This window comes from Haliotis rufescens, unplaced genomic scaffold, assembly GCF_023055435.1.
Source record: "Haliotis rufescens isolate VD_foot unplaced genomic scaffold, xgHalRufe1.0.p SCAF_24, whole genome shotgun sequence".
NCBI lineage: Eukaryota > Metazoa > Mollusca > Gastropoda > Lepetellida > Haliotidae > Haliotis > Haliotis rufescens.
The window spans coordinates 8,035,206-8,060,813 of NW_025963935.1; the positions used below are offsets into that span (position 1 = coordinate 8,035,206).

The 25,608-nt window shown below is 48.0% G+C and overlaps 1 protein-coding gene across 1 annotated transcript in view; it reads right to left on the bottom strand.

Annotated features, from left to right (window-relative positions):
* Window positions 1-2,437: 2,437 nt before the first annotated feature.
* LOC124128146 (conserved oligomeric Golgi complex subunit 8-like) overlaps window positions 2,438-25,608 on the bottom strand; it is a 61,705-nt gene continuing 38,534 nt past the window's right edge. The window contains exons 8-12 of the mRNA XM_048402141.1: window positions 20,812-21,011; window positions 9,616-9,697; window positions 8,162-8,346; window positions 6,241-6,409; window positions 2,438-4,006 (exon numbers count right to left, since the gene is read on the bottom strand). Coding sequence (XP_048258098.1) covers window positions 3,128-4,006; window positions 6,241-6,409; window positions 8,162-8,346; window positions 9,616-9,697; window positions 20,812-21,011 — 1,515 coding nt within the window. The 3' untranslated portion in view covers window positions 2,438-3,127. The remainder of the gene's footprint in view (window positions 4,007-6,240; window positions 6,410-8,161; window positions 8,347-9,615; window positions 9,698-20,811; window positions 21,012-25,608) is intronic.

Genomic DNA, 25,608 nt, shown 5'->3' on the forward strand with positions numbered 1-25,608 from the left:
GTATAACACTGCATCAGCACTGTCAGCTGGGTATACCACTGTATAAACACTGGTAGCTGGGTATAACACTTGACAGTGTTGATACTGTGTTGTACCCAGCTGGCAGTGGTTATATGTTGTTATACCCAGCTGACAGTGTTGACACTGTGTTATACCCAGTTGACAGCTGGCACTGTTGATGCTGTTATTCCCAGCTGGGTATAACACTGTGTCAACACTGTTAGCTGAATATAAAATTGTATCAACACTGCGAGCTGGGTACAACACAGTATCAACGCTGTCAGCTGGGTATAACACTGTATGAAGACTGTCAACTGGGTATCACAGTATTCACACTGTCAGCTGGATATAACACAGTATCAACACTGCCAGCTGGATACAACACAGTATCAATACTGTCAGCTGGGTATAACACAGTATCAACACTATCAGCTGGATATAACACAGTATCAACACTGTCAGCTGGGTACAACACAGTATCAACACTGTCAGCTGGGTATAACACAGTATCAACACTGCCAGCTGGATACAACACAGTATCAATACTGTCAGCTGGATATAACACAGTATCAACACTGTCAGCTGGGTATAACACAGTATCAACACTGCCAGCTGGATACAACACAGTATCAATACTGTCAGCTGGGTATAACACAGTATCAACACTATCAGCTGGATATAACACAGTATCAACACTGTCAGCTGGGTACAACACAGTATCAACACTGTCAGCTGGGTATAACACAGTATCAACACTATCAGCTGGGTATAACACAGTATAAACACTGCCAGCTGGATATAACACAGTATCAACACTGTCAGCTGGGTATAACACAGTATAAACACTGCCAGCTGGATATAACACAGTATCAACACTGTCAGCTGGATATAACACAGTATCAACACTGTCAGCTGGATATAACACAGTATCAACACTGTCAGCTGGGTACAACACAGTATCAACACTGTCAGCTGGGTATAACACAGTATCAACACTATCAGCTGGATATAACACAGTATCAACACTGTCAGCTGGGTACAACACAGTATCAACACTGTCAGCTGGGTATAACACAGTATCAACACTATCAGCTGGATATAACACAGTATCAACACTGTCAGCTTGATATATATAGAATATTAAACAAGCTCCCATTTAATACAAATTTTATGAAACGAGTGAATAGTTGTGGTATCTGACGAGCGAAAGCACAGTATAAACACTGTCAGCTGGGTATAACACCGTATCAACACTGTCAGCTGGACATAACACAGTATAAACACTGTCAGCTGGGTACAACATAGTATTAAAACTGTCAGCTGGATATAACACAGTATCAACACTGTCAGCTGGGTATAACACTGTATCTACACTGCCAGCTGGGTACAACACAGTATCAACACTGTCAGCTGGGTATAACACAGTATCAACACTGTCAGCTGGGTATAACACAGTATCAACACTGTCAGCTGGGTATAACACTGTATCTACACTGCCAGCTGGGTACAACACAGTATCAACACTGTCAGCTGGACATAAAACAGTATAAACACTGCCAGTTGGATATAACACAGTATCAACACTGAGAGCTGGGTACAACACAGTAACAGCACTGTCAGCTGGATATAACACAGTATAAACACTGTCAGCTGGGTATAACACAGTATCAACACTGAGAGCTGGGTACAACACAGTAACAGCACTGTCAGCTGGATATAACACAGTATAAACACTGTCAGCTGGGTATAACACAGTATAAACACTGTCAGCTGGGTATAACACAGTATCAACACTGTCAGCTGGATATAACACAGTATAAACACTGTCAGCTGGGTATAACACAGTATCAACACTGTCAGCTGGATATAACACAGTATAAACACTGTCAGCTGGGTATAACACAGTATCAACACTGTCAGCTGGATATAACACAGTATAAACACTGTCAGCTGGGTATAACACAGTATCAACACTGTCAGCTGGGTATAACACAGTATCAACACTGTCAGCTGGGTATAACACAGTATCAACACTGTCAGCTGGGTATAACACAGTATCAACACTGTCAGCTGGGTATAACACAGTATCAACACTGTCAGCTGGGTATAACACAGTATCAACACTGAGAGCTGGGTACAACACAGTAACAGCAGTGTCAGCTGGTCATAACACAGTATAAACACTGCCAGCTGGGTACAACACAGTATCAACACTGTCAGCTGTATATAACTCTGTCAGCTGGGTAGAACACTGTATGAAGACTGTCAGCTGGGTAGAACAGTATCAACACTGTCAGCTGGGTATAACAGTATCAGCACTGTCAGCTGAATATTACACTGTATCAACACAGAAAGGTACAGAATATCATCACTTCCAGGACAAATACAGTACGTATCTGTATGGGTGAACTGGATCCAAGAAGACACAAACATTGTAAAGAATTTGAATATTTAATCAACAAAATATAGATATGAAAGCCCACATAACAAGTCCCTTGACACTACTTCCCAGTTGTCACATTTCTGAAGAATGTGTTACCATGGTTACACTCAAAACAAAATGAACATATCCAAAACATTTGCTCAGTTATGAGGTGAGGTAAAATAGGGCTTAAAGTCGCATCCAAGATTGTTGCACTTCTATAACGACATGCATGCACATGTTTCTGTGTGGCCGCTTGTAGTCGTCCAGACTTATGCCGACCGTACAGTGTCAGCCCACTGAGATAGTATGCAGCAGTTTAACATGGATACCCCACTCAGACACAGTATACTGGCTCTAAGCCGACCAGTCATTGTTTTATCCCATCAATGCCAAACACCAGGCATGACGTGGCCGGGGATCAATCAACAACCCTCCGCTCTCCAGGCAGACACTCCATCTGCTAGACCACGGAGAGGGTCTTCTCAGTAATAAGTTAATGGTAGATTATAGAGGTTAACTTCAGTAAAAACTAATAATGTTTCTTTCATAACAAAGTATCCATGGTTACAGAAATCTGTGGCCACACCTCACGAACCAGCAACAGAAAATCATTCACCATGATTTCCATCTGCAGTGACACTACAAAAGGTTGAAACAGTCTGAGCTGAGTTCTATTTTTGCAGAAACCATGGTAACACAGATTCAGTCTTGTTTCTTCACATCCCCGGTTTCACCCACAGAGGTTGTCCCCCCTTGTAGCACGCTGTCCACTAAACTCGAGGCCAGCCCAATATCAATACCCGCGGGTGCCCCACCGGTCAGCTGGACCGAGTCAAGGTCAATGCTGAAGTCGTTGTCCCCCCAAGAATTGGACCAGCCATCAGCAGAGGAAGGGGCAACAGCATCTACAGAAGTATCTGGACCTGCAACCACCGGGACTCTGTCAGGGCCATCCGGAGTAGCTGCCACAGTAGTAGTATCTGTATGTGTCACCCTTCCATCATCACTATGGACCACAGCATCTGTGTCTGGAGATTGGGGAACAGGTGTTGGCCCAGTAGCATCCGTGTCTGGAGATTTGGGAACAGTTGGTGTCCCAGTAGTGTCTGTGTCTGGAGATTTGGGAACAGTTATTGTCCCAGTAGCATCCGTGTCTGGAGATTTTGGAATATCTGTTGTCCCAGTGGCATCCGTGTTTGGAGATCTGGGAATATCTGTTGTCCCAGTGGCATCCGTGTCTGGAGATTTGGGAACAGGTATTGTCCCAGTGGCATCCGTGTCTGGAGATCTGGGAATATCTGTTGTACTACTAGTATCTGTGTCTGGAGATTTGGCAACAGTTGTTGTCCCAGTAGTGTCAGTGTCTTGAGATCCGGGAACAGTTGTTGTCCCAGTAGCATCTGTGTCTTGAGCTCGGAGAACACTTGTTTCAGTTTTATTTGCAGGCTGATTTGGAGGGGAGGATGGGTTGTGAGGAGCTGCTGTTGAGCTTGAAATTGGTGTAGGGCTTTCCTTGACAACAGGTATGAGATGGCTGACCTGCTTCAGAACAGCCTTCAGGTCAACCTGGCCCACACTGCCCTGAAAAGTGAAAGAGAAGTTAGTGAAACCTTGTTTGATAGGCATTACTTAGAAGTTGGCGGATGACAAGATAGACACAATTTTATGGATAATAACTTCTTTAATACTGTAAAAAGCGACGTTTCGGTATAGATCCTTGACAACGGTATAAGGATCTATACCGAAACGTCGAATTTTACAGTATTAAAGAAGTTGTTATCCATAAAATTGTGTCTATCTAGTGAAACCTTGTTTTGTTTTGTATGTTGTTTAACACCGCACTAAGCAATATAGCAGCTATACGACAGTTTTCTATAAATAATCAAGTCTGGATCAAGAATACAGTGATTGATACCATGAGCATCGATCAACGCAATTGGGATATGATGACATGCATCAACTAGGTCAGCGAGTCTGACCACTCGATCATGTTAGTCGCCTCTTACGACAAGCATGGGTTGCTGAAGACCTATTCTAACCCGAATCTTCACATTGAACAACATACATGCCAAAGGTCCCCTAGCACAGTGGGGAACGGTAAATGATGGCAGCGATAGTACTAAGCTCTGCAAACAGGCTACTGCAGTGACGGGCTTACAAAAATGACACCGTTATCAGGTTTTTTAATATGTCTGCTGAGGCGGCCATATTGAAAATTGGATTTGAACCTCTTGAACAAATTCAGGTGTTATCATTGGTGGAAACAAGCATGTGAGCTTGCGTCTTCATTGGTCCAGCTGTTTCTGAGGAGATCATATTTACAATGGATGCTGGATACCCAACAAACAGGCCACGACAGAGGCTTGCTTAGACTCACCAGTTTGTGGAACGACAGAGGCTTGCATGGACTCACCAGTTTGTGGAATGACAGAGGCTTGCTTAGACTCACCAGTTTGTGGAATGACAGAGGCTTGCTTAGACTCACCAGTTTGTGGAATGACAGAGGCTTGCTTAGACTCACCAGTTTGTGGAATGACAGAGGCTTGCATGGACTCACCAGTTTGTGGAACGACAGAGGCTTGCATGGACTCACCAGTTTGTGGAACGACAGAGGCTTGCTTAGACTCACCAGTTTGTGGAATGACAGAGGCTTGCTTAGACTCACCAGTTTGTGGAATGACAGAGGCTTGCTTAGACTCACCAGTTTGTTGAACGACAGAGGCTTGCTTAGACTCACCAGTTTGTGGAATGACAGAGGCTTGCATGGACTCACCAGTTTGTGGAACGACAGAGGCTTGCTTAGACTCACCAGTTTGTGGAATGACAGAGGCTTGCTTAGACTCACCAGTTTGTGGAATGACAGAGGCTTGCTTAGACTCACCAGTTTGTGGAACGACAGAGGCTTGCATGGACTCACCAGTTTGTGGAATGAGTGAGTGAGTGAGTTTGGTTTTACGCCGCTTTTAGCAATATTCCAGCAATATCACGGCGGGGGACACCAGAAATGGGCTTCACACATTGTACCCATGTCGGGAATCGAACCCGGATCTTCGGCGTGACGAGCGAACGCTTTAACCACTAGGCTACCTGACCGCCCCTTTGTGGAATGACAGAGTCTTGCTTAGACTCACCAGTTTGTGGAACAACAGAGGCTTGCATGGACTCACCAGTTTGTTGAACGACAGAGGCTTGCTTAGACTCACCAGTTTGTGGAACGACAGAGGCTTGCATGGACTCACCAGTTTGTGGAACAACAGAGGCTTGCATTGACTCACCAGTTTGTTGAACGACAGAGGCTTGCATGGACTCACCAGTTTGTGGAACAACAGAGGCTTGCTTGGACTCACCAGTTTGTGGAACGACAGAGGCTTGCATGGACTCACCAGTTTGTGGAACAACAGAGGCTTGCTTAGACTCACCAGTTTGTGGAACGACAGAGGCTTGCATGGACTCAACAGTTTGTGGAACGACAGAGGCTTGCATGGACTCACCAGTTTGTTGAACAATAGAGGCTTGCATGGACTCACCAGTTTGTGGAACGACAGAGGCTTGCATGGACTCACCAGTTTGTGGAACGACAGAGGCTTGCATGGACTCACCAGTTTGTGGAACGACAGAGGCTTGCATGGACTCACCAGTTTGTGGAACGACAGAGGCTTGCATGGACTCACCAGTTTGTGGTACGACAGAGGCTTGCATGGACTCACCAGTTTGTGGTACGACAGAGGCTTGCTTAGACTCACCAGTTTGTGGAACGACAGAGGCTTGCATGGACTCACCAATTTGTGGAACGACAGAGGCTTGCATGGACTCACCAGTTTGTGGAGCTCTGTGACCGACACACCCAGGGCCTGAGCCAGCTGGGAGGCAGGGAAGAGCACCTGCAGACACTTGTTGAGGTAGGGGAGGAGGTCCGTGATGTACGTGGCGCAGAACTGACCGAACTGCTCCCCCTCCTGCAAGTTGAAGGTCGTCTCTTCAGCTCTGGAAACAGTAATTATCACAGGTCAATAAATCAGACAATGGCTGAAAGTATCATAAATGTAGAGAGTGTATGTAAACCTACACGAAGGAAGTGTGGCACGTAGATGGGATGCTGTATTTGTATCAGGGTGATGCATGTAGATGTAGGATGTATTTGTATCAGGGTGCTGCATGTAGATGGGAGGATGTATCTGTATCAGAGTGCTGCATGTAGATGGAGGATGTATTTGTATCAGAGTGCTGCATGTAGATGGAGGATGTATTTGTATCAGAGTGCTGCATGTAGATGGAGGATGTATTTGTATCAGGGTGCTGCATGTAGATGGGATGCTGTATTTGTATCAGAGTGCTGCATGTAGATGGAGGATGTATTTGTATCAGGGTGCTGCATGTAGATGGGATGCTGTATTTGTATCAGAGTGCTGCATGTAGATGGAGGATGTATTTGTATCAGAGTGCTGCATGTAGATGGAGGATGTATTTCTATCAGAGTGCTGCATGTAGATGGAGGATGTATTTGTATCAGAGTGCTGCATGTAGATGGAGGATGTATTTGTATCAGGGTGCTGCATGTAGATGGGAGGATGTATTTGTATCAGAGTGCTGCATGTAGATGGGATGCTGTATTTGTATCAGAGTGCTGCATGTAGATGGAGGATGTATTTGTATCAGAGTGCTGCATGTAGATGGGATGCTGTATTTGTATCAGAGTGCTGCATGTAGATGGAGGATGTATTTGTATCAGAGTGCTGCATGTAGATGGAGGATGTATTTGTATCAGAGTGCTGCATGTAGATGGAGGATGTATTTGTATCAGAGTGATGCATGTAGATGGGAGGATGTATTTGTATCAGGGTGCTGCATGTAGATGGGATGCTGTATTTGTATCAGGGTGCTGCATGTAGATGGAGGATGTATTTGTATCAGAGTGCTGCATGTAGATGGGAGGATGTATTTGTATCAGAGTGCTGCATGTAGATGGGATGATGTATTTGTATCAGAGTGCTGCATGTAGATGGGAGGATGTATTTGTATCAGAGTGCTGCATGTAGATGGGAGGATGTATTTGTATCAGAGTGCTGCATGTAGATGGGAGGATGTATTTGTATCAGAGTGCTGCATGTAGATGGGAGGATGTATTTGTGTAAGCGTGCTGCATGTAGACGGGATGCTGTATTTGTATCAGAGTGCTGCATGTAGATGGGATGATGTATTTGTATCAGAGTGCTGCATGTAGATGGGAGGATGTATTTGTATCAGAGTGCTGCATGTAGATGGGATGCTGTATTTCTATCAGGGTGCTGCATGTAGATGGGAGGATGTATTTGTATCAGAGTGCTGCATGTAGATGGGAGGATGTATTTGTATCAGAATGCTGCATGTAGACGGGATGATGTATTTGTATCAGAGTGCTGCATGTAGATGGGAGGATGTATTTGTATCAGAGTGCTGCATGTAGATGGGATGCTGTATTTGTATCAGAGTGCTGCATGTAGATGGGACGCTGTATTTGTATCAGAGTGCTGCATGTAGATGGAGGATGTATTTGTATCAGAGTGCTGCATGTAGATGGGACGCTGTATTTGTATCAGAGTGCTGCATGTAGATGGGATGCTGTATTTGTATCAGAGTGCTGCATGTAGATGGGATGCTGTATTTGTATCAGAGTGATGCATGTAGATGGGATGCTGTATTTGATACAGCTTCAGTGGGTGGACCTTCAGATGGGGGCTGGATGGACCGTGCACTGACCTGAAGAAGGCGAGGATGACCCTGTTAACTTCGAGCAATGACTGCTGGACACAATCGGCTATTTCACAGGCAAGATTGACCGGTGCACACAGGCGGAGGTCATTGAAGGCAGTGAGCACATGGTTACAGTAGGCTGCCAGGGGGTAGAACTCTAGCAGCACCGTGGGAGGGTAGACAGTCCCTGGCTGGCAACACACAAACAATACTATTACAGTAGGCTGCCCAGAACTCTAGCAGCACCGTGGGAGGGTAGACAGTCCCTGGCTGGCAACACACAAACAATACTATTACAGTAGGCTGCCCAGACCTCTAGCAGCACCGTGGGAGGGTAGACAGTCCCTGGCTGGCAACACACAAACAATACTATTACAGTAGGCTGCCAGGGGGTAGAACTCTAGCAGCACCGTGGGAGGGTAGACAGTCCCTGGCTGGCAACACACAAACAATACTATTACAGTAGGCTGCCCAGACCTCTAGCAGCACCGTGGGAGGGTAGACAGTCCCTGGCTGGCAACACACAAACAATACTATTACAGTAGGCTGCCTAGAACTCTAGCAGTACCGTGGGAGGGTAGACAGTCCCTGGCTGGCAACACACAAACAATACTATTACAGTAGGCTGCCCAGAACTCTAGCAGCACCGTGGGAGGGTAGACAGTCCCTGGCTGGCAACTCACAAACACTCGGAAGGAGAAGCCTCCAGTGGCAGTTTATAACTGACCCACCATGTATTCTTACAGGTCAAAGGGAGGCAACTCTCACACACCATCACAACGACACTTGGAAGGACAAGCTACCAGTGGCAGTTTATAACTGACCCACCATGTATTCCTACAGGTCAAAGGGAGGCAACTCTCACACACCATCACAACGACACTCGGAAGGACAAGCTACCAGTGGCAGTTTATAACTGACCCACCATGTATTCCTACAGGTCAAAGGGAGGCAACTCTCACACACCATCACAACAACACTTGGAAGGACAAGCTACCAGTGGCAGTTTATAACTGACCCACCATGTAGTCCTACAGGTCAAAGGGAGGCAACTCTCACACACCATCACAACGACACTCGGAAGGACAAGCTACCAGTGGCAGTTTATAACTGACCCACCATGTATTCCTACAGGTCAAAGGCAGGCAACTCTCACACACAATCACAACAACACTCGGTAGAACAAGCTACCAGTGGCAGTTTATAACTGACCAAACATGTTTTCCTACAGGTCAAAGGGAGGTTACTCTCACACACCATCACAACAACACTCGGAAGGACAAGCTACCAGTGGCAGTTTATAACTGACCCACCATGTTTTCCTACAGGTCAAAGGGAGGTAACTCTCACACACCATCACAACGACACTCGGAAGGACAAGCTACCAGTGGCAGTTTATAACTGACCCACCATGTATTCCTACAGGTCAAAGGGAGGTAACTCTCACAACACAAACATACCTGTGTACTGCTTCCGTAGTTGATTCCGCTGCCAGCGGATGTTACTCCTAGCAGATTGTATGACTGCATATTCTCCTCAAATCTGAAACATGAATCTCTCAATCAACGCATGCCTATAAAAGTTAGGGTCTTTTGATGCAGTGACCTCAAATGTTACGTTACATGTCTGTCTTCAGAAGTTCAAGACAATTTGTCCAAAATGAAAGAAAATGAAATCAGAATTTAAATGTTTATTGTTTGTTGGTTTATTTATTGTTTTGTAGAATTTTCCTATTCGGAATATTCTATAAGTAATACGTTACCACTGTTATACCGAGGCTGTTGTCTCCCACAACTGCTGCTATAGCGAAATCTACCACAGAGATCTCAATTACCTCATGCAGCACGTGCGTAGCCACCTAGCTGCCATGTGACACCCTTCACTCTTGTCTCCTGCGAGAGCAAGTGCTCGGGGGACGGACGGGCGGGCAGCAGCCCAGTGGTAACGTATTACTTATAGAATATTCCGAATAGGAAAATTCTACAAATTACATTAAGTAATACGTTACCACTGTTATACCGAGGCTGACTACCACAGTAGGCGGTGGGGAGCACCTACAACCCGAATCCTGACTGCTAGCGTTCCTGCCGACCAGCGGAAGTAAACACCAAGGCGGAAGCACTCGATGCGCATGCACCTAGCTAGGCGTTACCCTATAGGAATACCAAAGCACTGTCAAGCGCATACCGTAAGGCTCAATCGTCATTGCCAAAACGATTGGTGACTCCAAACGGCCCCACTGGATAGGTATTTCATCGCCGCAGCGGATGAGAACACTGTATCCGCGTGAGCTTAATCTTAGATCAGGTTAAACAGTCGAAAAGAGGGAAATTAATTTCATTCAGACCGTATATCCCAGAGCAAGCCTACTTAAAGTATGCATTAGGCGCGTGACCTAATTCCAGTATTTGTAAGCATGCATCACAAGGTTGGGATACACGACAGACAATTAAAGACATAATTGTCAAAATACAAATAAGGACAAAGCACACAAAAAGCCGCCCTCACCTGTGGTGTGAGTGCGCTGGTTTGCGGGACCCCAACTCCTGTACCCACGGCAGTGGGAACATTGGAGTAGACCCAGATTGACCACCGTGCAAGGTCAGACGCCTGAGGAGTTCGGAATTGCGCTGGGCACACCCCTTAGGTGCCCGCTTGCGCCGCGATCCGCGGGCCAAGACGGTGCACACTCTCCACGACGGCATCAGCGACCTGTTTGAGGTAATGATTGGCAAAAACCGAGTCAGAACGCCAGTAACAACCTCGTAATATTCTGCGAACAGAGATATTCGAGTGTAGGGCAAATGTTGCCGCTAGCGCCCTGATCTCGTGCGGGTTTGACCCCGCTACCGGTAACCCCCGAGACCGGTACGCCAGATTGATGACAGAACGAAGCCACAACGCAATCGAGTTGCGAGGTATGTCAACCGTGCGATTAGGGTTACACGATATGAACAGACGGTCACGCCCTTGTCTACGTTCATTCGAAGCCTTAAGATAATACTTTAGGGCCCTAACCGGACACAGCGCTCTGTCCTCAGTATCAGCAGGATGTAAGATTTCTTTGAGTGATCTTACAGTGAATTCTCTCTCCGTTTGCCCGACTCTCTGATTCTTGGCGACGAAGCCCATGAGCAGGCCCAGGCGGACCGCTCCTTCGTCACCCCTATCGAATCGTACCTTGGCGACATCGAGTGCATGAATTTCGGATACACGTGCCGCCGTGGCAAAGGAGAGGAGAAATGCTGTTTTCCAAGTCACATGCCGGAACGAAGCACTATGCAAGGGTTCATACGGAGCTTCCGTAAGTGATTGCAACACTAGCCAAAGATCCCAGGCCGGTGCCCGAAGGCGGCCCTTCTTAAGATCGTGCTGTTTGAAACCCTTGATAATACCCCGTATCACCGGCTCTTTGGAGAGACTGGTACCCATAGCAACGTCCCGTACCGTAGCAACGGACGAGACATAGTTGGCAATGGAACCCCCGGAGAGTTTCCGGGTCTCTCGCAAGTGAGACATGAAACGAGCAATATCCTGCACAGATACCTTATCTGGCGAATGAATGTGATGTTTACAACACCACTTCGTGAAAATAACCCAACGTGCATTATACACCTTCTGGGTAGAATCACGATGCATACTAACGTATGCCCGAGACGCCCGGCGAGAAAAAACTTTACTCCTCAGACGCTCGGTGACAACATCCACGCGTGCAGATTGAACTGCCCTGCGTTTGGATGAAGCTGACGGCTGTGAGGGTGGATCAAGAGATCCGGTCTCACAGGCAGTGGAAGTGGCGACTGCGTGACCTGGGTCAGCAAGTCGGGGTACCACGATCTGTTCGGCCACATGGGCGCGATCAGTAACATTCGACAGCGAACTCCTCGGAGCCGGCTTAGAATGTGTGGTATCAACGCTGTCGGCGGGTAAGCATAAGCGACCAAGCCCGTCCAGTCTAACGCGAGAGCATCGTGATCGATGGCCCTCGGGACCGGGACTGGTGATACAAACAACGGGAGTTGATTGTTGAACCGCGTTGCGAACAGGTCGACCATCGGACGACCCAAACGTTCGCACAGCCACTGAAACACTACTGGGTTCAGCATCCACTCTGTGGGGCTCGGATCCTGAGGCCTCGATAGAGCATCGGCCAGTACGTTCCGCACACCTGGGATGTGACGGGCGCGTATCTGGCACGGGACACTGTCCACCAGAGCGTAAAACTCGAACGTGAGATCGAGTAGCGAGTGACTGTGGGTTCCCCTCAGTTTGTTCACATAGGACACTACCGTCGTGTTGTCGGTCGCCAGCATGAGCCGGGCGTCGACGAGACGATGCTTCCAGTGATTGACTGCGTTGATCACTGCCTTGAACTCGAGACAAGTGATGTGAAGACCTAGTTCGTCTAAGCACCACAGCCCCGAGCTCACCTCCCCCTCTAGATGGGCGCCCCAGCCCACTAGAGAGGCGTCTGTATACAGGGTCAACGTGGCCCGGTAGGGCCGCATAGAGACTCCTGATAAGACAATGTAAGGGACCGTCCACCACTCCAGATGCGGTCGGAGCCGATCCGGGAGGGCGACGGTCGCACTGTTCACCTCCGTTGCTAACAACTGGATTAAAAACCGTTGCAGCGGGCGGAGTTGGAGACGACCCCGTGCGGTGCAGTCCTGGGCTGATACAAGTAGCCCTAACAGCTTTTCCCAAAAGTGAACAGTCTGTTGCACCGCTAAGACTTTGGCAATCATCGCCTGAATTTTGTGCCACCGGTCTGGGGGGACAAAGAGGCGATGGGACACCGTGTTGAACCGACCTCCGATGAACAGCAAGTTCTGAGAAGGGGTTAACTCGCTCTTGGGGAGATTGATAATCCACCCAAATTGCTCCAAGAGCCGACGTGCGAAATCGAGATGGCGTGACAGGGTGTCCGTCATTCGATTTGCTACTAGCGAGTCGTCCAGGTACGCGAAGTACCGGACACCCCTCCTGTGGAGGAACCCCACTATGGGGGTGGTTAACCGGGTGAACAGCCAGGGAGCGGACGTGTGAATCATTCTGAGTTCGGCACTGTCCTACTTGGGAACGAGAAATATCCTGGAGTAAAACCCCGGTGTTATTTCTGGTAGAGCTAACTCCCGTACTGCCCCTTCTCCACCAACCTGCCGATGGCATCGGCGAGGATGGGAAGATCGGTTTCCGAATCGAAACCTGCCAACGGGGCAACGGTGAGCGGCGGATTCGCTTTGAGATCAAGCCGATAGCCGTACCGAATCGTGTTGACCACCCACGGGTCGTCGAACACTTGTTCCCAATTCTCCCAGTAAGTCTGGAGTCTGGCTCCCACTGGGGAAGGAGAGGGGGCCCTGACAGGTTGCGACAGGCGCAACTGTCCAGGGCCAAGTGACTCGGGTTCGCCTAAGGGCCAACCGAAGTTGGCGCTGTCGGCATACGAACCCCTCCAATGAGAGTCACCTGGAGGGGCCCTTGCCGTCCGTCGACGACTTGGGCTTCCCCCAGTTCCCCGTCTTCCCGCGAAAGGGCAGCTGATTGCCCATACCGGAGCCCTCAGGGCGGGGCTACTTCCCAGAGGAAGAAGAACCCGACCCCTTAGACCTACCGGCCGCAGCAGCCTGGGGCGCGCTCCGGTTAGGAGCGGCACCCAGGCGCCTATGCAGGGACCCAACAAGAGCAAGTGTGTGCCGAGAGTCCTCGGCAACGTACTCCAGGGAAGCATTTAAACTGAGCAGGCAGTTGTAAATGCGCTGGTCACGGTCCGTGGGAGAACCTTCGACCAGACGGGCCGCTGCAGCCAAGTAAGTGTCTCCGTGAGACATGGAGTGCCGAGCGAGGGCGTCCAGCTGGTGCAAGGTAGCTTGCGTTACCGTAGCAGCCGGTGGGGCACGGACACCCAACCGCTCAACATGGGCCTCCGCGGTAGGACCAGCCTCGGGAAAGGCAAGGTCATGTACCGGGAATAAACCCTTTCTCCACGACGTCGGAGGCAACGGGAGACCCCGACCGGAGGCCGCCGCGAAGGCGTTCTCCAAGGAAGGCTTGAAACCGCGCAGCAAGGTTGATGCGGGGAAAGCCGTGTCGGAAGACTCATCGTATACCTCGGAGGAACCCACAGTCGTGGATTCCCCGCGGTACCGGCCGGGGCATGTCCTCAAAGAGGTCATAAACCATGGCCACGCGGTCCTAAACCGATAGCGGGAGCAACGGTTCGGGGGAAGGACCGGTGACCACGGGAGCCGCCGCCGTACCGGTGGACCCCGCGTCCGACCCCGCGGCCACCGAAGTGGCCGGGGACGGAACAGCCAGCGGCCTATCCTGAGATAAGGCCGCCAGCTTGGAGTCCACAAGTTATGCAAGTAATGCAGCGACGGAATCCCCGGACAGCACACGGGCCGCCAAGAGATCCGCCGCTTTACCGGTGGACCCCGCGTCCGACCCCGCGGCCACCGAAGAGGCCGGGGACGGAACAGCCAGCGGCCTATCTTGCGATAAGGCCGCCAGCTTGGAATCCACAAGTTTCGACAACAATGCGGCGACGGAATCCCCAGACAGCCCGAGGGCCGCAAGGGGATCCGCCGCAGCCGAGGAGGTGGTACCCGCACGGGGACCCCGACCGGACGAACCGGCCACCACAGGGGTGGAGACGGACTGTACGTACAGCCAGTACCGCTCAAAATCCGCAGGCCCCAGACCTTCGCACAGGATGCACCGGGTGTCCCCGCAAGGAACCCTGCACCGCGGGCAACGATCGTGGGGATCCCGGGACGACAAAAACTTTCTGCACACCCCATAACTCCGAGGAGCAGGGGTAGAGGGGGTGGATACTGGGGACATATCCATGTCAGACATTGATTGTTTGCTATAAACAAAGAACAAAACATGGTTACAACGCACGCACCACAATGATTCACAAACGAACATTTTCACAAGAAAATAAACGAGCAATGTGAACATATAACATACACATATAACTTTTATTAAAGAAATAAGTTATGTTAACCCCCAAAACATACAAGAACAGGGGAAACGTAAAACACAACGTGCATACGCGAACCCCGCAAGTATATAGAAAAAAGGGCGGGAAAAAATTTCCGTTTGGTGGGAAAATTATAACCAAGCGTAGCTACCGCAACGCCCCATAAAAGCACAGTTTATTAGAGAATAAACTATAATAAATATCACCAAATCTTCAAGGAACGCTTCAGCAGGAGAAAACACGTCTTGCTAAGCAGACGAAGGAGACAAGAGTGAAGGGTGTCACATGGCAGCTAGGTGGCTACGCACGTGCTGCATGAGGTAATTGAGATCTCTGTGGTAGATTTCGCTATAGCAGCAGTTGTGGGAGACAACAGCCTCGGTATAACAGTGGTAACGTATTACTTAATGTAATTAACGCCACACTCGGCAATATTCCAGCTACATGACGGCGGTCTGTAAATAATCGAGTCTGGACAAGACAATTCAGTGATTGACATCATGAGCATTGATCCACACAAAAGGGATATGATGACATGCATCAACCAAGTCAGCGAGTCTGACCACCCGATCCCATGAGTCGCCTCTTACAACAAGCATAGTTGCCTTAGGGATTCGAACCAACGATCATAGGTTTCTGGCGTGCCCAAGGGACGCAACTCTGCACAGCAAATCGCGGCGCCTTAGACTGGGCCACCCGTGCCCCCAAATATGCTTGAATCCCAATTGATAACACCTATGTGAAACTTGAGGAAGAGACATTTAAGCAAGAATTAAGCATCCCCTTTGGTACCAACTGCACTCCCCTTCTTGCCGATCGGTATCTTTATGCATATGAATCACAATTTCTGCTTGGATTGGTAAAATCAAAATACTGTATTCAACGTAATAAATAATCAAAAATCAAAATACTGTATTCCACGTAATATTTTTTGGGTTTTGGTTTGGTTTGTTGTTTAACGCCGCACTCAGCAATATTCCAGCTATATGACAGCGGTCTGTAAATAATCGAGTCTGGACCAGACAATCCAGTGATTAATATCATGAGCATCGATCCACGCAATTGGGATCAATGACATGTATCAACCAAGTCAGCGAGCCTGACCACCAGATCCCGTTAGTCGCCTTTTACGACAAGCATAGTTGCCTTTTACGGCAAGCATGGGTTGCTGAAGACCCATTCTACCCCGGAATCTTCACGGGTCACTTATTACGTGGAATACAGTATTTTGATTTTGGGGCTCTTATTTGAATATTATTTAGGTGAAAATAAAAGAATTGAAAGATCGTAAATTTCGTGGTTTATGCTGACAGCCTGAAATATTTATATACGACAGATATATTATTCCTGAATTTAATTCCCCATAACTGAGGGTGCATATAACACATGACTGCGTATCATACATGAATTGTGGACATTGATCAATCAGAAGTGGTGCTAATTGCGATTGTTCACTCGCCAATATATTAGCAAATATCGGCGTGGGCGCTTATCAGAGCGGGGCGCTTATTACGTCGAATACAGTAAGAGAATTTGGCCAAGAAGTTTTACTTTAGCTTAGGAATATCGATAAACTGATATCATTCAATAATCATCAAATAGTCAATTCCCAGTGTCATTAAAATCAGATCTTAGTTCTTGGTGCCGCTAAACAAAGATCTGATTACAGGAGATCCCATTACAGGTCACATCAGAACCTTTCATCCAACCAATCAGAGAGTAGCATACTAGATCAGGAAAGTGACAGTCGGAATGTGCTTTCTAATCATGCAACTTCAAAAGTTTGACACGGAAAATTTGAAAGAGAAAAACAGAAGAGACTTTCCTTTTAATATTATTTGAATATTATGTTATACATTAATATACTGCTGGTATCCAGGTACTAGTATCTGCTCAAATGTGATTTTATTTGTTCTCCGTCTAGTGGATCCGTTTGCATTCCAGCTATCTTTCTCAACTCCCTTGGGAGTATACAACCCTAGATGTCTGTGGGAGCACCTCACATATCAGGAACCCAATCCCAAGCTCCAAGTGGCAGTTCATACATTTGAGCCAAGTCACTGGCCCAGGGTGACACCACATGTTTTGACACTTGTGTTACGGGTGTATGTATGTATTCGTGTTACCACCATCTGGTCATCTACCATCAGACAAGTGGGTTCTTTACAGTTCACAGGGTGTGAGGTGAGGTGAAATTGGGTTTAACGTCGCGTCCAAGATTATTGCACTTATATAGTGACGTGCATGCACGTGTGTGTGTGTGGCTGCTTGTACTAGTCCGGACTGATGCCGATTTATAGTGCTAGCTCACTGAGATACCATGCCGCAGTTTAACATGAATACCCCACTCAGACACAGTATACTGACTCCGAGCCGACCAGTCCTTGTTTTAGCCCCTTAATGCCAAGCGCCAGACAGGGTAACAACAAGTACCATCTTTTAACGTCTTTTGGTATGGCGCGGCCGGGGATCGAACCCCGGACCTTCCGCTCTCCGGGCAGACGTTCTACCACAAGACCACGGAGGCGGCACAGTTCACAGGGTGAATGTACTGTACACTACGAGTAGTGACAACACTGTAAAGACCTGTAAACATCGGTGGTAAAAAGGCTGAAGAACAACCGAGTCACTAACAGGATACGATCTCAGCGCCTGGCTTCTGACCCCAAGGCCTTACTATAGAATTTAAATAGGTGTGATGAGTTCCACCAGTAGGGCAGGTTGTGCTCACCTTTTCAAGACATATGGTATCCCCACTATTTGATAGTTATTAATAGTGAGTGAGTGAGTGAGTTGGGTTTAACGCCGCTTTTAACAGTATTCCAGTCATATCACGGCGTGTCAGCTTAATGTGGGAGGAAAGCCCGAAGTGATGCAGGTCTCAGACGTCGACCACTTCGGTGAAACCCACGAGCACGGGTATGGTGCTGACAAACCTAGAAACATAATCGGGGCGAACCGGGATTCGAACCCACAATCATAGGTTTCTAGCGTGCCCAAGGGACGCAACTCTGCACAGCGAATCGCGGCGCCTTAGACAACTGGACCACCCGTGCCCCCAATAGTGATTAATAAATACATGCTTATGATATAGTAAGAATTGTACAATGTACTCTGCCTAAGTAGAGATTAATGTTTATGGAAATGTTTTTGTCATTTTTATTTATTATCAAGACCATATGACTGGAGGAAACTTATTTCACTTGTGCTTAGATTTGGAGTAAGGTTTACTATGTCTACATGTTGTCAATTTTATTCAGTTACTCTTGTAGGACAAAAGAAAGAATTGGGAACTGGTTCAGAATTATGGCCTCAAAAGCCACCAGTCTATGGGGACTACAATCATTGGATTTTGAATCAATAAAATTTAGTAGTTTGTTTGTTGAAGGCTATGTGTCAATACAACCTTCAGATCCCAAACCTCCTAGCTCCTGAACCTTCTGGATCCTGCACCTTCTAGACCCTGAACAACCAGGATTCCAAATCCGACATCCCAAACCTCCTAGATCCTGAACTTCTGAGATCCCAAACCTCTTAGATCCTGAACCTCCTAGATCCCCGAACCTCATAGATCCCAAATCTCTTAGATCCCAAACTTCTTATATCCTCAACCTCCTAGATCCTGAACTTCCGAGATCCCCAACCTCTTAGATCCTGAACCACCTAGATCCCAACCTCTAGATCCCAAACTTCCTAGATCCCAACCTCTTAGATCCCGAACTTCCTAGATCCCAACCTCTTAGATCCCGAACTTCCTAGATTCTGAACCTCCTAGATCCCGAACTTTCTAGATTCTGAACCTCCTAGATCCTGAACTTCCTAGATCCCAACCTCTTAGATCCCGAACTTCCTAGATCCCAACCTCTTAGATCCGGAACTTATTATATCCCCTCCCAGATACCAAACTTCCAAGATTCTGTATCTCCCAGATCACGTGCCTCCTACATCCCAAACCTCCTAAATTGTGAACCTCCTATATCCTGAACCTCCTATATCCCCAACCTCTTAGATCCTGAAACTCTTAGATCCTGAACTTCCCAGATCCTGAACCTCCTAGATCCCCAACCTCTAGATCCCAAACTTCCTAGATCCCAACCTCTTAGATCCTGAAGCTCCTAGATCCCCAACCTCTTAGATCCTCAACCTCTTTGATCCCGAACCTCTTAGATCCTAAACTAAATAGATCCACAACCTCTTAGATCCTGAACTTAGCAGATCCACAACCTCTTAGATCCTGAAGCTCCTAGATCCCCAACCTCTTAGATCCCCAACCTCTTTGATCCCGAACCTCTTAGATCCCCAACCTATTAGACCCTTAACCTCTTAGATCCAAAACCTTCTGAATCTCAAACCTTCTCAATCTGAACCAGTTCCCCAAATCGTTCAATTGATATTTTATTTTTGAATAACTGGAGACCAAGAGTTAGACCAACCTTGTGTTTGGCAGTTCATGACTATGACCAAGATGTGCTACACACGTTAGACCAACGTTGTGTTTGCCAGTACATGACTATGACCAAGACGTGCTACACCCGTTAGACCAACGTTGTGTTTGCCAGTACATGGCTATGACCAAGACTTGCTACACGCGTTAGACCAACGTTGTGTTTGCCAGTACATGGCTATGACCAAGACTTGCTACACGCGTTAGACCAACGTTGTGTTTGCCAGTACATGGCTATGACCAAGTTGTGCTACACACGTTAGACCAACGTTGTGTTTGCCAGTACATGGCTATGACCAAGTTGTGCTACACACGTTAGACCAACGTTGTGTTTGCCAGTACATGGCTATGACCAAGACTTGCTACACGCGTTAGACCAACGTTGTGTTTGCCAGTACATGGCTATGACCAAGACTTGCTACACGCGTTAGACCAACGTTGTGTTTGCCAGTACATGGCTATGACCAAGACTTGCTACACACGTTAGACCAACGTTGTGTTTGCCAGTACATGGCTATGACCAAGTTGTGCTACACACGTTAGACCAATCTTGTGTTTGCCAGTACATGGCTATGACCAAGACTTGCTACACGCGTTAGACCAACGTTGTGTTTGCCAGTACATGGCTATGACCAAGTTGTGCTACACACGTTAGACCAACCTTGTGTTTGCCAGTACATGGCTATGACCAAGTTGTGCTACACACGTTAGACCAACGTTGTGTTTGCCAGTACATGGCTATGACCAAGTTGTGCTACACCCGTTAGACCAACCTTGTGTTTGCCAGTACATGGCTATGACCAAGTTGTGCTACACACGTTAGACCAACCTTGTGTTTGCCAGTACATGGCTATGACCAAGTTGTGCTACACACGTTAGACCAACGTTGTGTTTGCCAGTACATGGCTATGACCAAGTTGTGCTACACACGTTAGACCAACCTTGTGTTTGCCAGTACATGGCTATGACCAAGTTGTGCTACACACGTTAGACCAACCTTGTGTTTGCCAGTACATGGCTATGACCAAGTTGTGCTACACACGTTAGACCAACCTTGTGTTTGCCAGTACATGGCTATGACCAAGTTGTGCTACACACGTTAGACCAACCTTGTGTTTGCCAGTACATGGCTATGACCAAGTTGTGCTACACACGTTAGACCAACCTTGTGTTTGCCAGTACATGGCTATGACCAAGTTGTGCTACACACGTTAGACCAACCTTGTGTTTGCCTCCTTCAGTCCTGCCTTGAAGTTCTGCAGTGCAGCTGTCTTGAAAATCGATGGCAAGAGGCCGCGGAAGTCGGCGCCAACTCGACTGAAGCTCAGCCCAAAATACATACACTGACCGAGGAGTGAATCCAGTCTCCCCCCGACTCCATGCTGCAGGTCTATCTCTAGCGTACTCAGGAAGTGGGACACCTGTAGGGAACAGTAAATATCAGTTGGAGGGAGTGGGACACCTGCAGGTCACAGTAAATATCAGTTGGAGGGAGTGAGACACCTGTAGGACACAGTAAATATCAGTTGGGGGGAGTGAGACACCTGCAGGACACAGTAAATATCAGTTGGAGGGAGTGAGACACCTGCAGGTCACAGTAAATATCAGTTGGAGTGAGGGAGACACCTGTAGGTCACAGTAAATATCAGTTTGGAGGGAGGGAGACACCTGTAGGTCACAGTAAATATCAGTTTGGAGGGAGGGAGACACCTGTAGGTCACAGTAAATATCAGTTTGGAGGGAGTGGGACTCCTCCAGGACACAGTAAATATCAGTTGGAGGGAGGGAGACACCTGTAGGTCACAGTAAATATCAGTTGGAGTGAGGGAGACACCTGTAGGTCACAGTAAATATCAGTTTGGAGTGAGGGAGACACCTGTAGGTCACAGTAAATATCAGTTTGGAGGGAGGGAGACACCTGTAGGTCACAGTAAATATCAGTTTGGAGGGAGTGGGACTCCTCCAGGACACAGTAAATATCAGTTGGAGGGAGTGGGACACCTGCAGGTCACAGTAAATATCAGTTGGAGTGAGGGAGACACCTGTAGGTCACAGTAAATATCAGTTTGGAGGGAGGGAGACACCTGTAGGTCACAGTAAATATCAGTTTGGAGGGAGGGAGACACCTGTAGGTCACAGTAAATATCAGTTTGGAGGGAGTGGGACTCCTCCAGGACACAGTAAATATCAGTTTGGAGGGAGTGGGACTCCTCCAGGACACAGTAAATATCAGTTGGAGGGAGGGAGACACCTGTAGGTCACAGTAAATATCAGTTGGAGTGAGGGAGACACCTGTAGGTCACAGTAAATATCAGTTTGGAGTGAGGGAGACACCTGTAGGTCACAGTAAATATCAGTTTGGAGGGAGGGAGACACCTGTAGGTCACAGTAAATATCAGTTTGGAGGGAGTGGGACTCCTCCAGGACACAGTAAATATCAGTTGGAGGGAGTGGGACACCTGCAGGTCACAGTAAATATCAGTTGGAGTGAGGGAGACACCTGTAGGTCACAGTAAATATCAGTTTGGAGGGAGGGAGACACCTGTAGGTCACAGTAAATATCAGTTTGGAGGGAGGGAGACACCTGTAGGTCACAGTAAATATCAGTTTGGAGGGAGGGAGACACCTGTAGGTCACAGTAAATATCAGTTTGGAGGGAGTGGGACTCCTCCAGGACACAGTAAATATCAGTTGGAGGGAGTGGGACACCTGCAGGTCACAGTAAATATCAGTTGGAGTGAGGGAGACACCTGTAGGTCACAGTAAATATCAGTTTGGAGGGAGGGAGACACCTGTAGGTCACAGTAAATATCAGTTTGGAGGGAGTGGGACTCCTCCAGGACACAGTAAATATCAGTTGGAGGGAGGGAGACACCTGTAGGTCACAGTAAATATCAGTTTGGAGGGAGTGGGACTCCTCCAGGTCACAGTAAATATCAGTTGGAGGGAGGGAGACACCTGTAGGTCACAGTAAATATCAGTTTGGAGGGAGTGGGACTCCTCCAGGTCACAGTAAATATCAGTTTGGAGGGAGTGGGACTCCTCCAGGTCACAGTAAATATCAGTTTGGAGGGAGTGAGACTCCTCCAGGACACAGTAAATATCAGTTGGAGGGAGTGGGACTCCTCCAGGACACAGTAAATATCAGTTGGAGTGAGTGGGACTCCTCCAGGTCACAGTAAATATCAGTTTGGAGGGAGTGGGACTCCTCCAGGTCACAGTAAATATCAGTTTGGAGGGAGTGGGACTCCTCCAGGTCACAGTAAATATCAGTTGGAGGGAGGGAGACACCTGTAGGTCACAGTAAATATCAGTTTGGAGGGAGTGGGACTCCTCTAGGACACAGTAAATATCAGTTGGAGTGAGTGGGACTCCTCCAGGTCACAGTAAATATCAGTTTGGAGGGAGTGGGACTCCTCCAGGTCACAGTAAATATCAGTTTGGAGGGAGTGGGACTCCTCCAGGTCACAGTAAATATCAGTTTGGAGGGAGTGGGACACCTGCAGGACACAGTAAATATCAGTTGGAGGGAGTGGGACACCTGTAGGTCACAGTTAATATCAGTTGGAGGGAATGGGACACCTGTAGGTCACAGTAAATATCAGTTGGAGGGAGGGAGACACCTGTAGGTCACAGTAAATATCAGTTGGAGGGAATGGGACACCTGCAGGACACAGTAAATATCAGTTGGAGGGAGGGAGACACCTGTAGGACACAGTAAATATCAGTTGGAGGGAGGGAGACACCTGTAGGTCACAGTAAATATCAGTTGGAGGGAGGGAGACACCTGTAGGACACAGTAAATATCAGTTGGAGGGAGACACCTGTAGGACACAGTAAATATCAGTTGGAGGGAGACACCTGCAGGACACAGTAAATATCAGTTGGAGTGAGTGAGACACCTGTAGGACACAGTAAATATCAGTTGGAGGGAGTGGGACTCCTCCAGGTCACAGTAAATATCAGTTTGGAGTGAGTGGGACTCCTCCAGGACACAGTAAATATCAGTTGGAGGGAGGGAGACACCTGTAGGTCACAGTAAATATCAGTTTGGAGGGAGGGAGACACCTGTAGGTCACAGTAAATATCAGTTTGGAGGGAGTGGGACTCCTCCAGGACACAGTAAATATCAGTTTGGAGGGAGTGGGACTCCTCCAGGACACAGTAAATATCAGTTGGAGGGAGGGAGACACCTGTAGGTCACAGTAAATATCAGTTGGAGTGAGGGAGACACCTGTAGGTCACAGTAAATATCAGTTTGGAGTGAGGGAGACACCTGTAGGTCACAGTAAATATCAGTTTGGAGGGAGGGAGACACCTGTAGGTCACAGTAAATATCAGTTTGGAGGGAGTGGGACTCCTCCAGGACACAGTAAATATCAGTTGGAGGGAGTGGGACACCTGCAGGTCACAGTAAATATCAGTTGGAGTGAGGGAGACACCTGTAGGTCACAGTAAATATCAGTTTGGAGGGAGGGAGACACCTGTAGGTCACAGTAAATATCAGTTTGGAGGGAGGGAGACACCTGTAGGTCACAGTAAATATCAGTTTGGAGGGAGGGAGACACCTGTAGGTCACAGTAAATATCAGTTTGGAGGGAGTGGGACTCCTCCAGGACACAGTAAATATCAGTTGGAGGGAGTGGGACACCTGCAGGTCACAGTAAATATCAGTTGGAGTGAGGGAGACACCTGTAGGTCACAGTAAATATCAGTTTGGAGGGAGGGAGACACCTGTAGGTCACAGTAAATATCAGTTTGGAGGGAGTGGGACTCCTCCAGGACACAGTAAATATCAGTTGGAGGGAGGGAGACACCTGTAGGTCACAGTAAATATCAGTTTGGAGGGAGTGGGACTCCTCCAGGTCACAGTAAATATCAGTTGGAGGGAGGGAGACACCTGTAGGTCACAGTAAATATCAGTTTGGAGGGAGTGGGACTCCTCCAGGTCACAGTAAATATCAGTTTGGAGGGAGTGGGACTCCTCCAGGTCACAGTAAATATCAGTTTGGAGGGAGTGAGACTCCTCCAGGACACAGTAAATATCAGTTGGAGGGAGTGGGACTCCTCCAGGACACAGTAAATATCAGTTGGAGTGAGTGGGACTCCTCCAGGTCACAGTAAATATCAGTTTGGAGGGAGTGGGACTCCTCCAGGTCACAGTAAATATCAGTTTGGAGGGAGTGGGACTCCTCCAGGTCACAGTAAATATCAGTTGGAGGGAGGGAGACACCTGTAGGTCACAGTAAATATCAGTTTGGAGGGAGTGGGACTCCTCTAGGACACAGTAAATATCAGTTGGAGTGAGTGGGACTCCTCCAGGTCACAGTAAATATCAGTTTGGAGGGAGTGGGACTCCTCCAGGTCACAGTAAATATCAGTTTGGAGGGAGTGGGACTCCTCCAGGTCACAGTAAATATCAGTTTGGAGGGAGGGGGACACCTGCAGGACACAGTAAATATCAGTTTGGAGGGAGTGGGACTCCTCCAGGACACAGTAAATATCAGTTGGAGGGAGGGAGACACCTGTAGGTCACAGTAAATATCAGTTGGAGGGAGGGAGACACCTGTAGGTCACAGTAAATATCAGTTGGAGGGAGGGAGACACCTGTAGGACACAGTAAATATCAGTTGGAGGGAGACACCTGTAGGACACAGTAAATATCAGTTGGAGGGAGACACCTGCAGGACACAGTAAATATCAGTTGGAGTGAGTGAGACACCTGTAGGACACAGTAAATATCAGTTGGAGGGAGGGAGACACCTGTAGGACACAGTAAATATCAGTTTGGAGGGAGTGGGACTCCTCCAGGTCACAGTAAATATCAGTTTGGAGGGAGTGGGACACCTGCAGGACACAGTAAATATCAGTTGGAGGGAGGGAGACACCTGTAGGTCACAGTAAATATCAGTTGGAGGGAATGGGACACCTGCAGGACACAGTAAATATCAGTTGGAGGGAATGGGACACCTGTAGGTCACAGTAAATATCAGTTGGAGGGAGGGAGACACCTGTAGG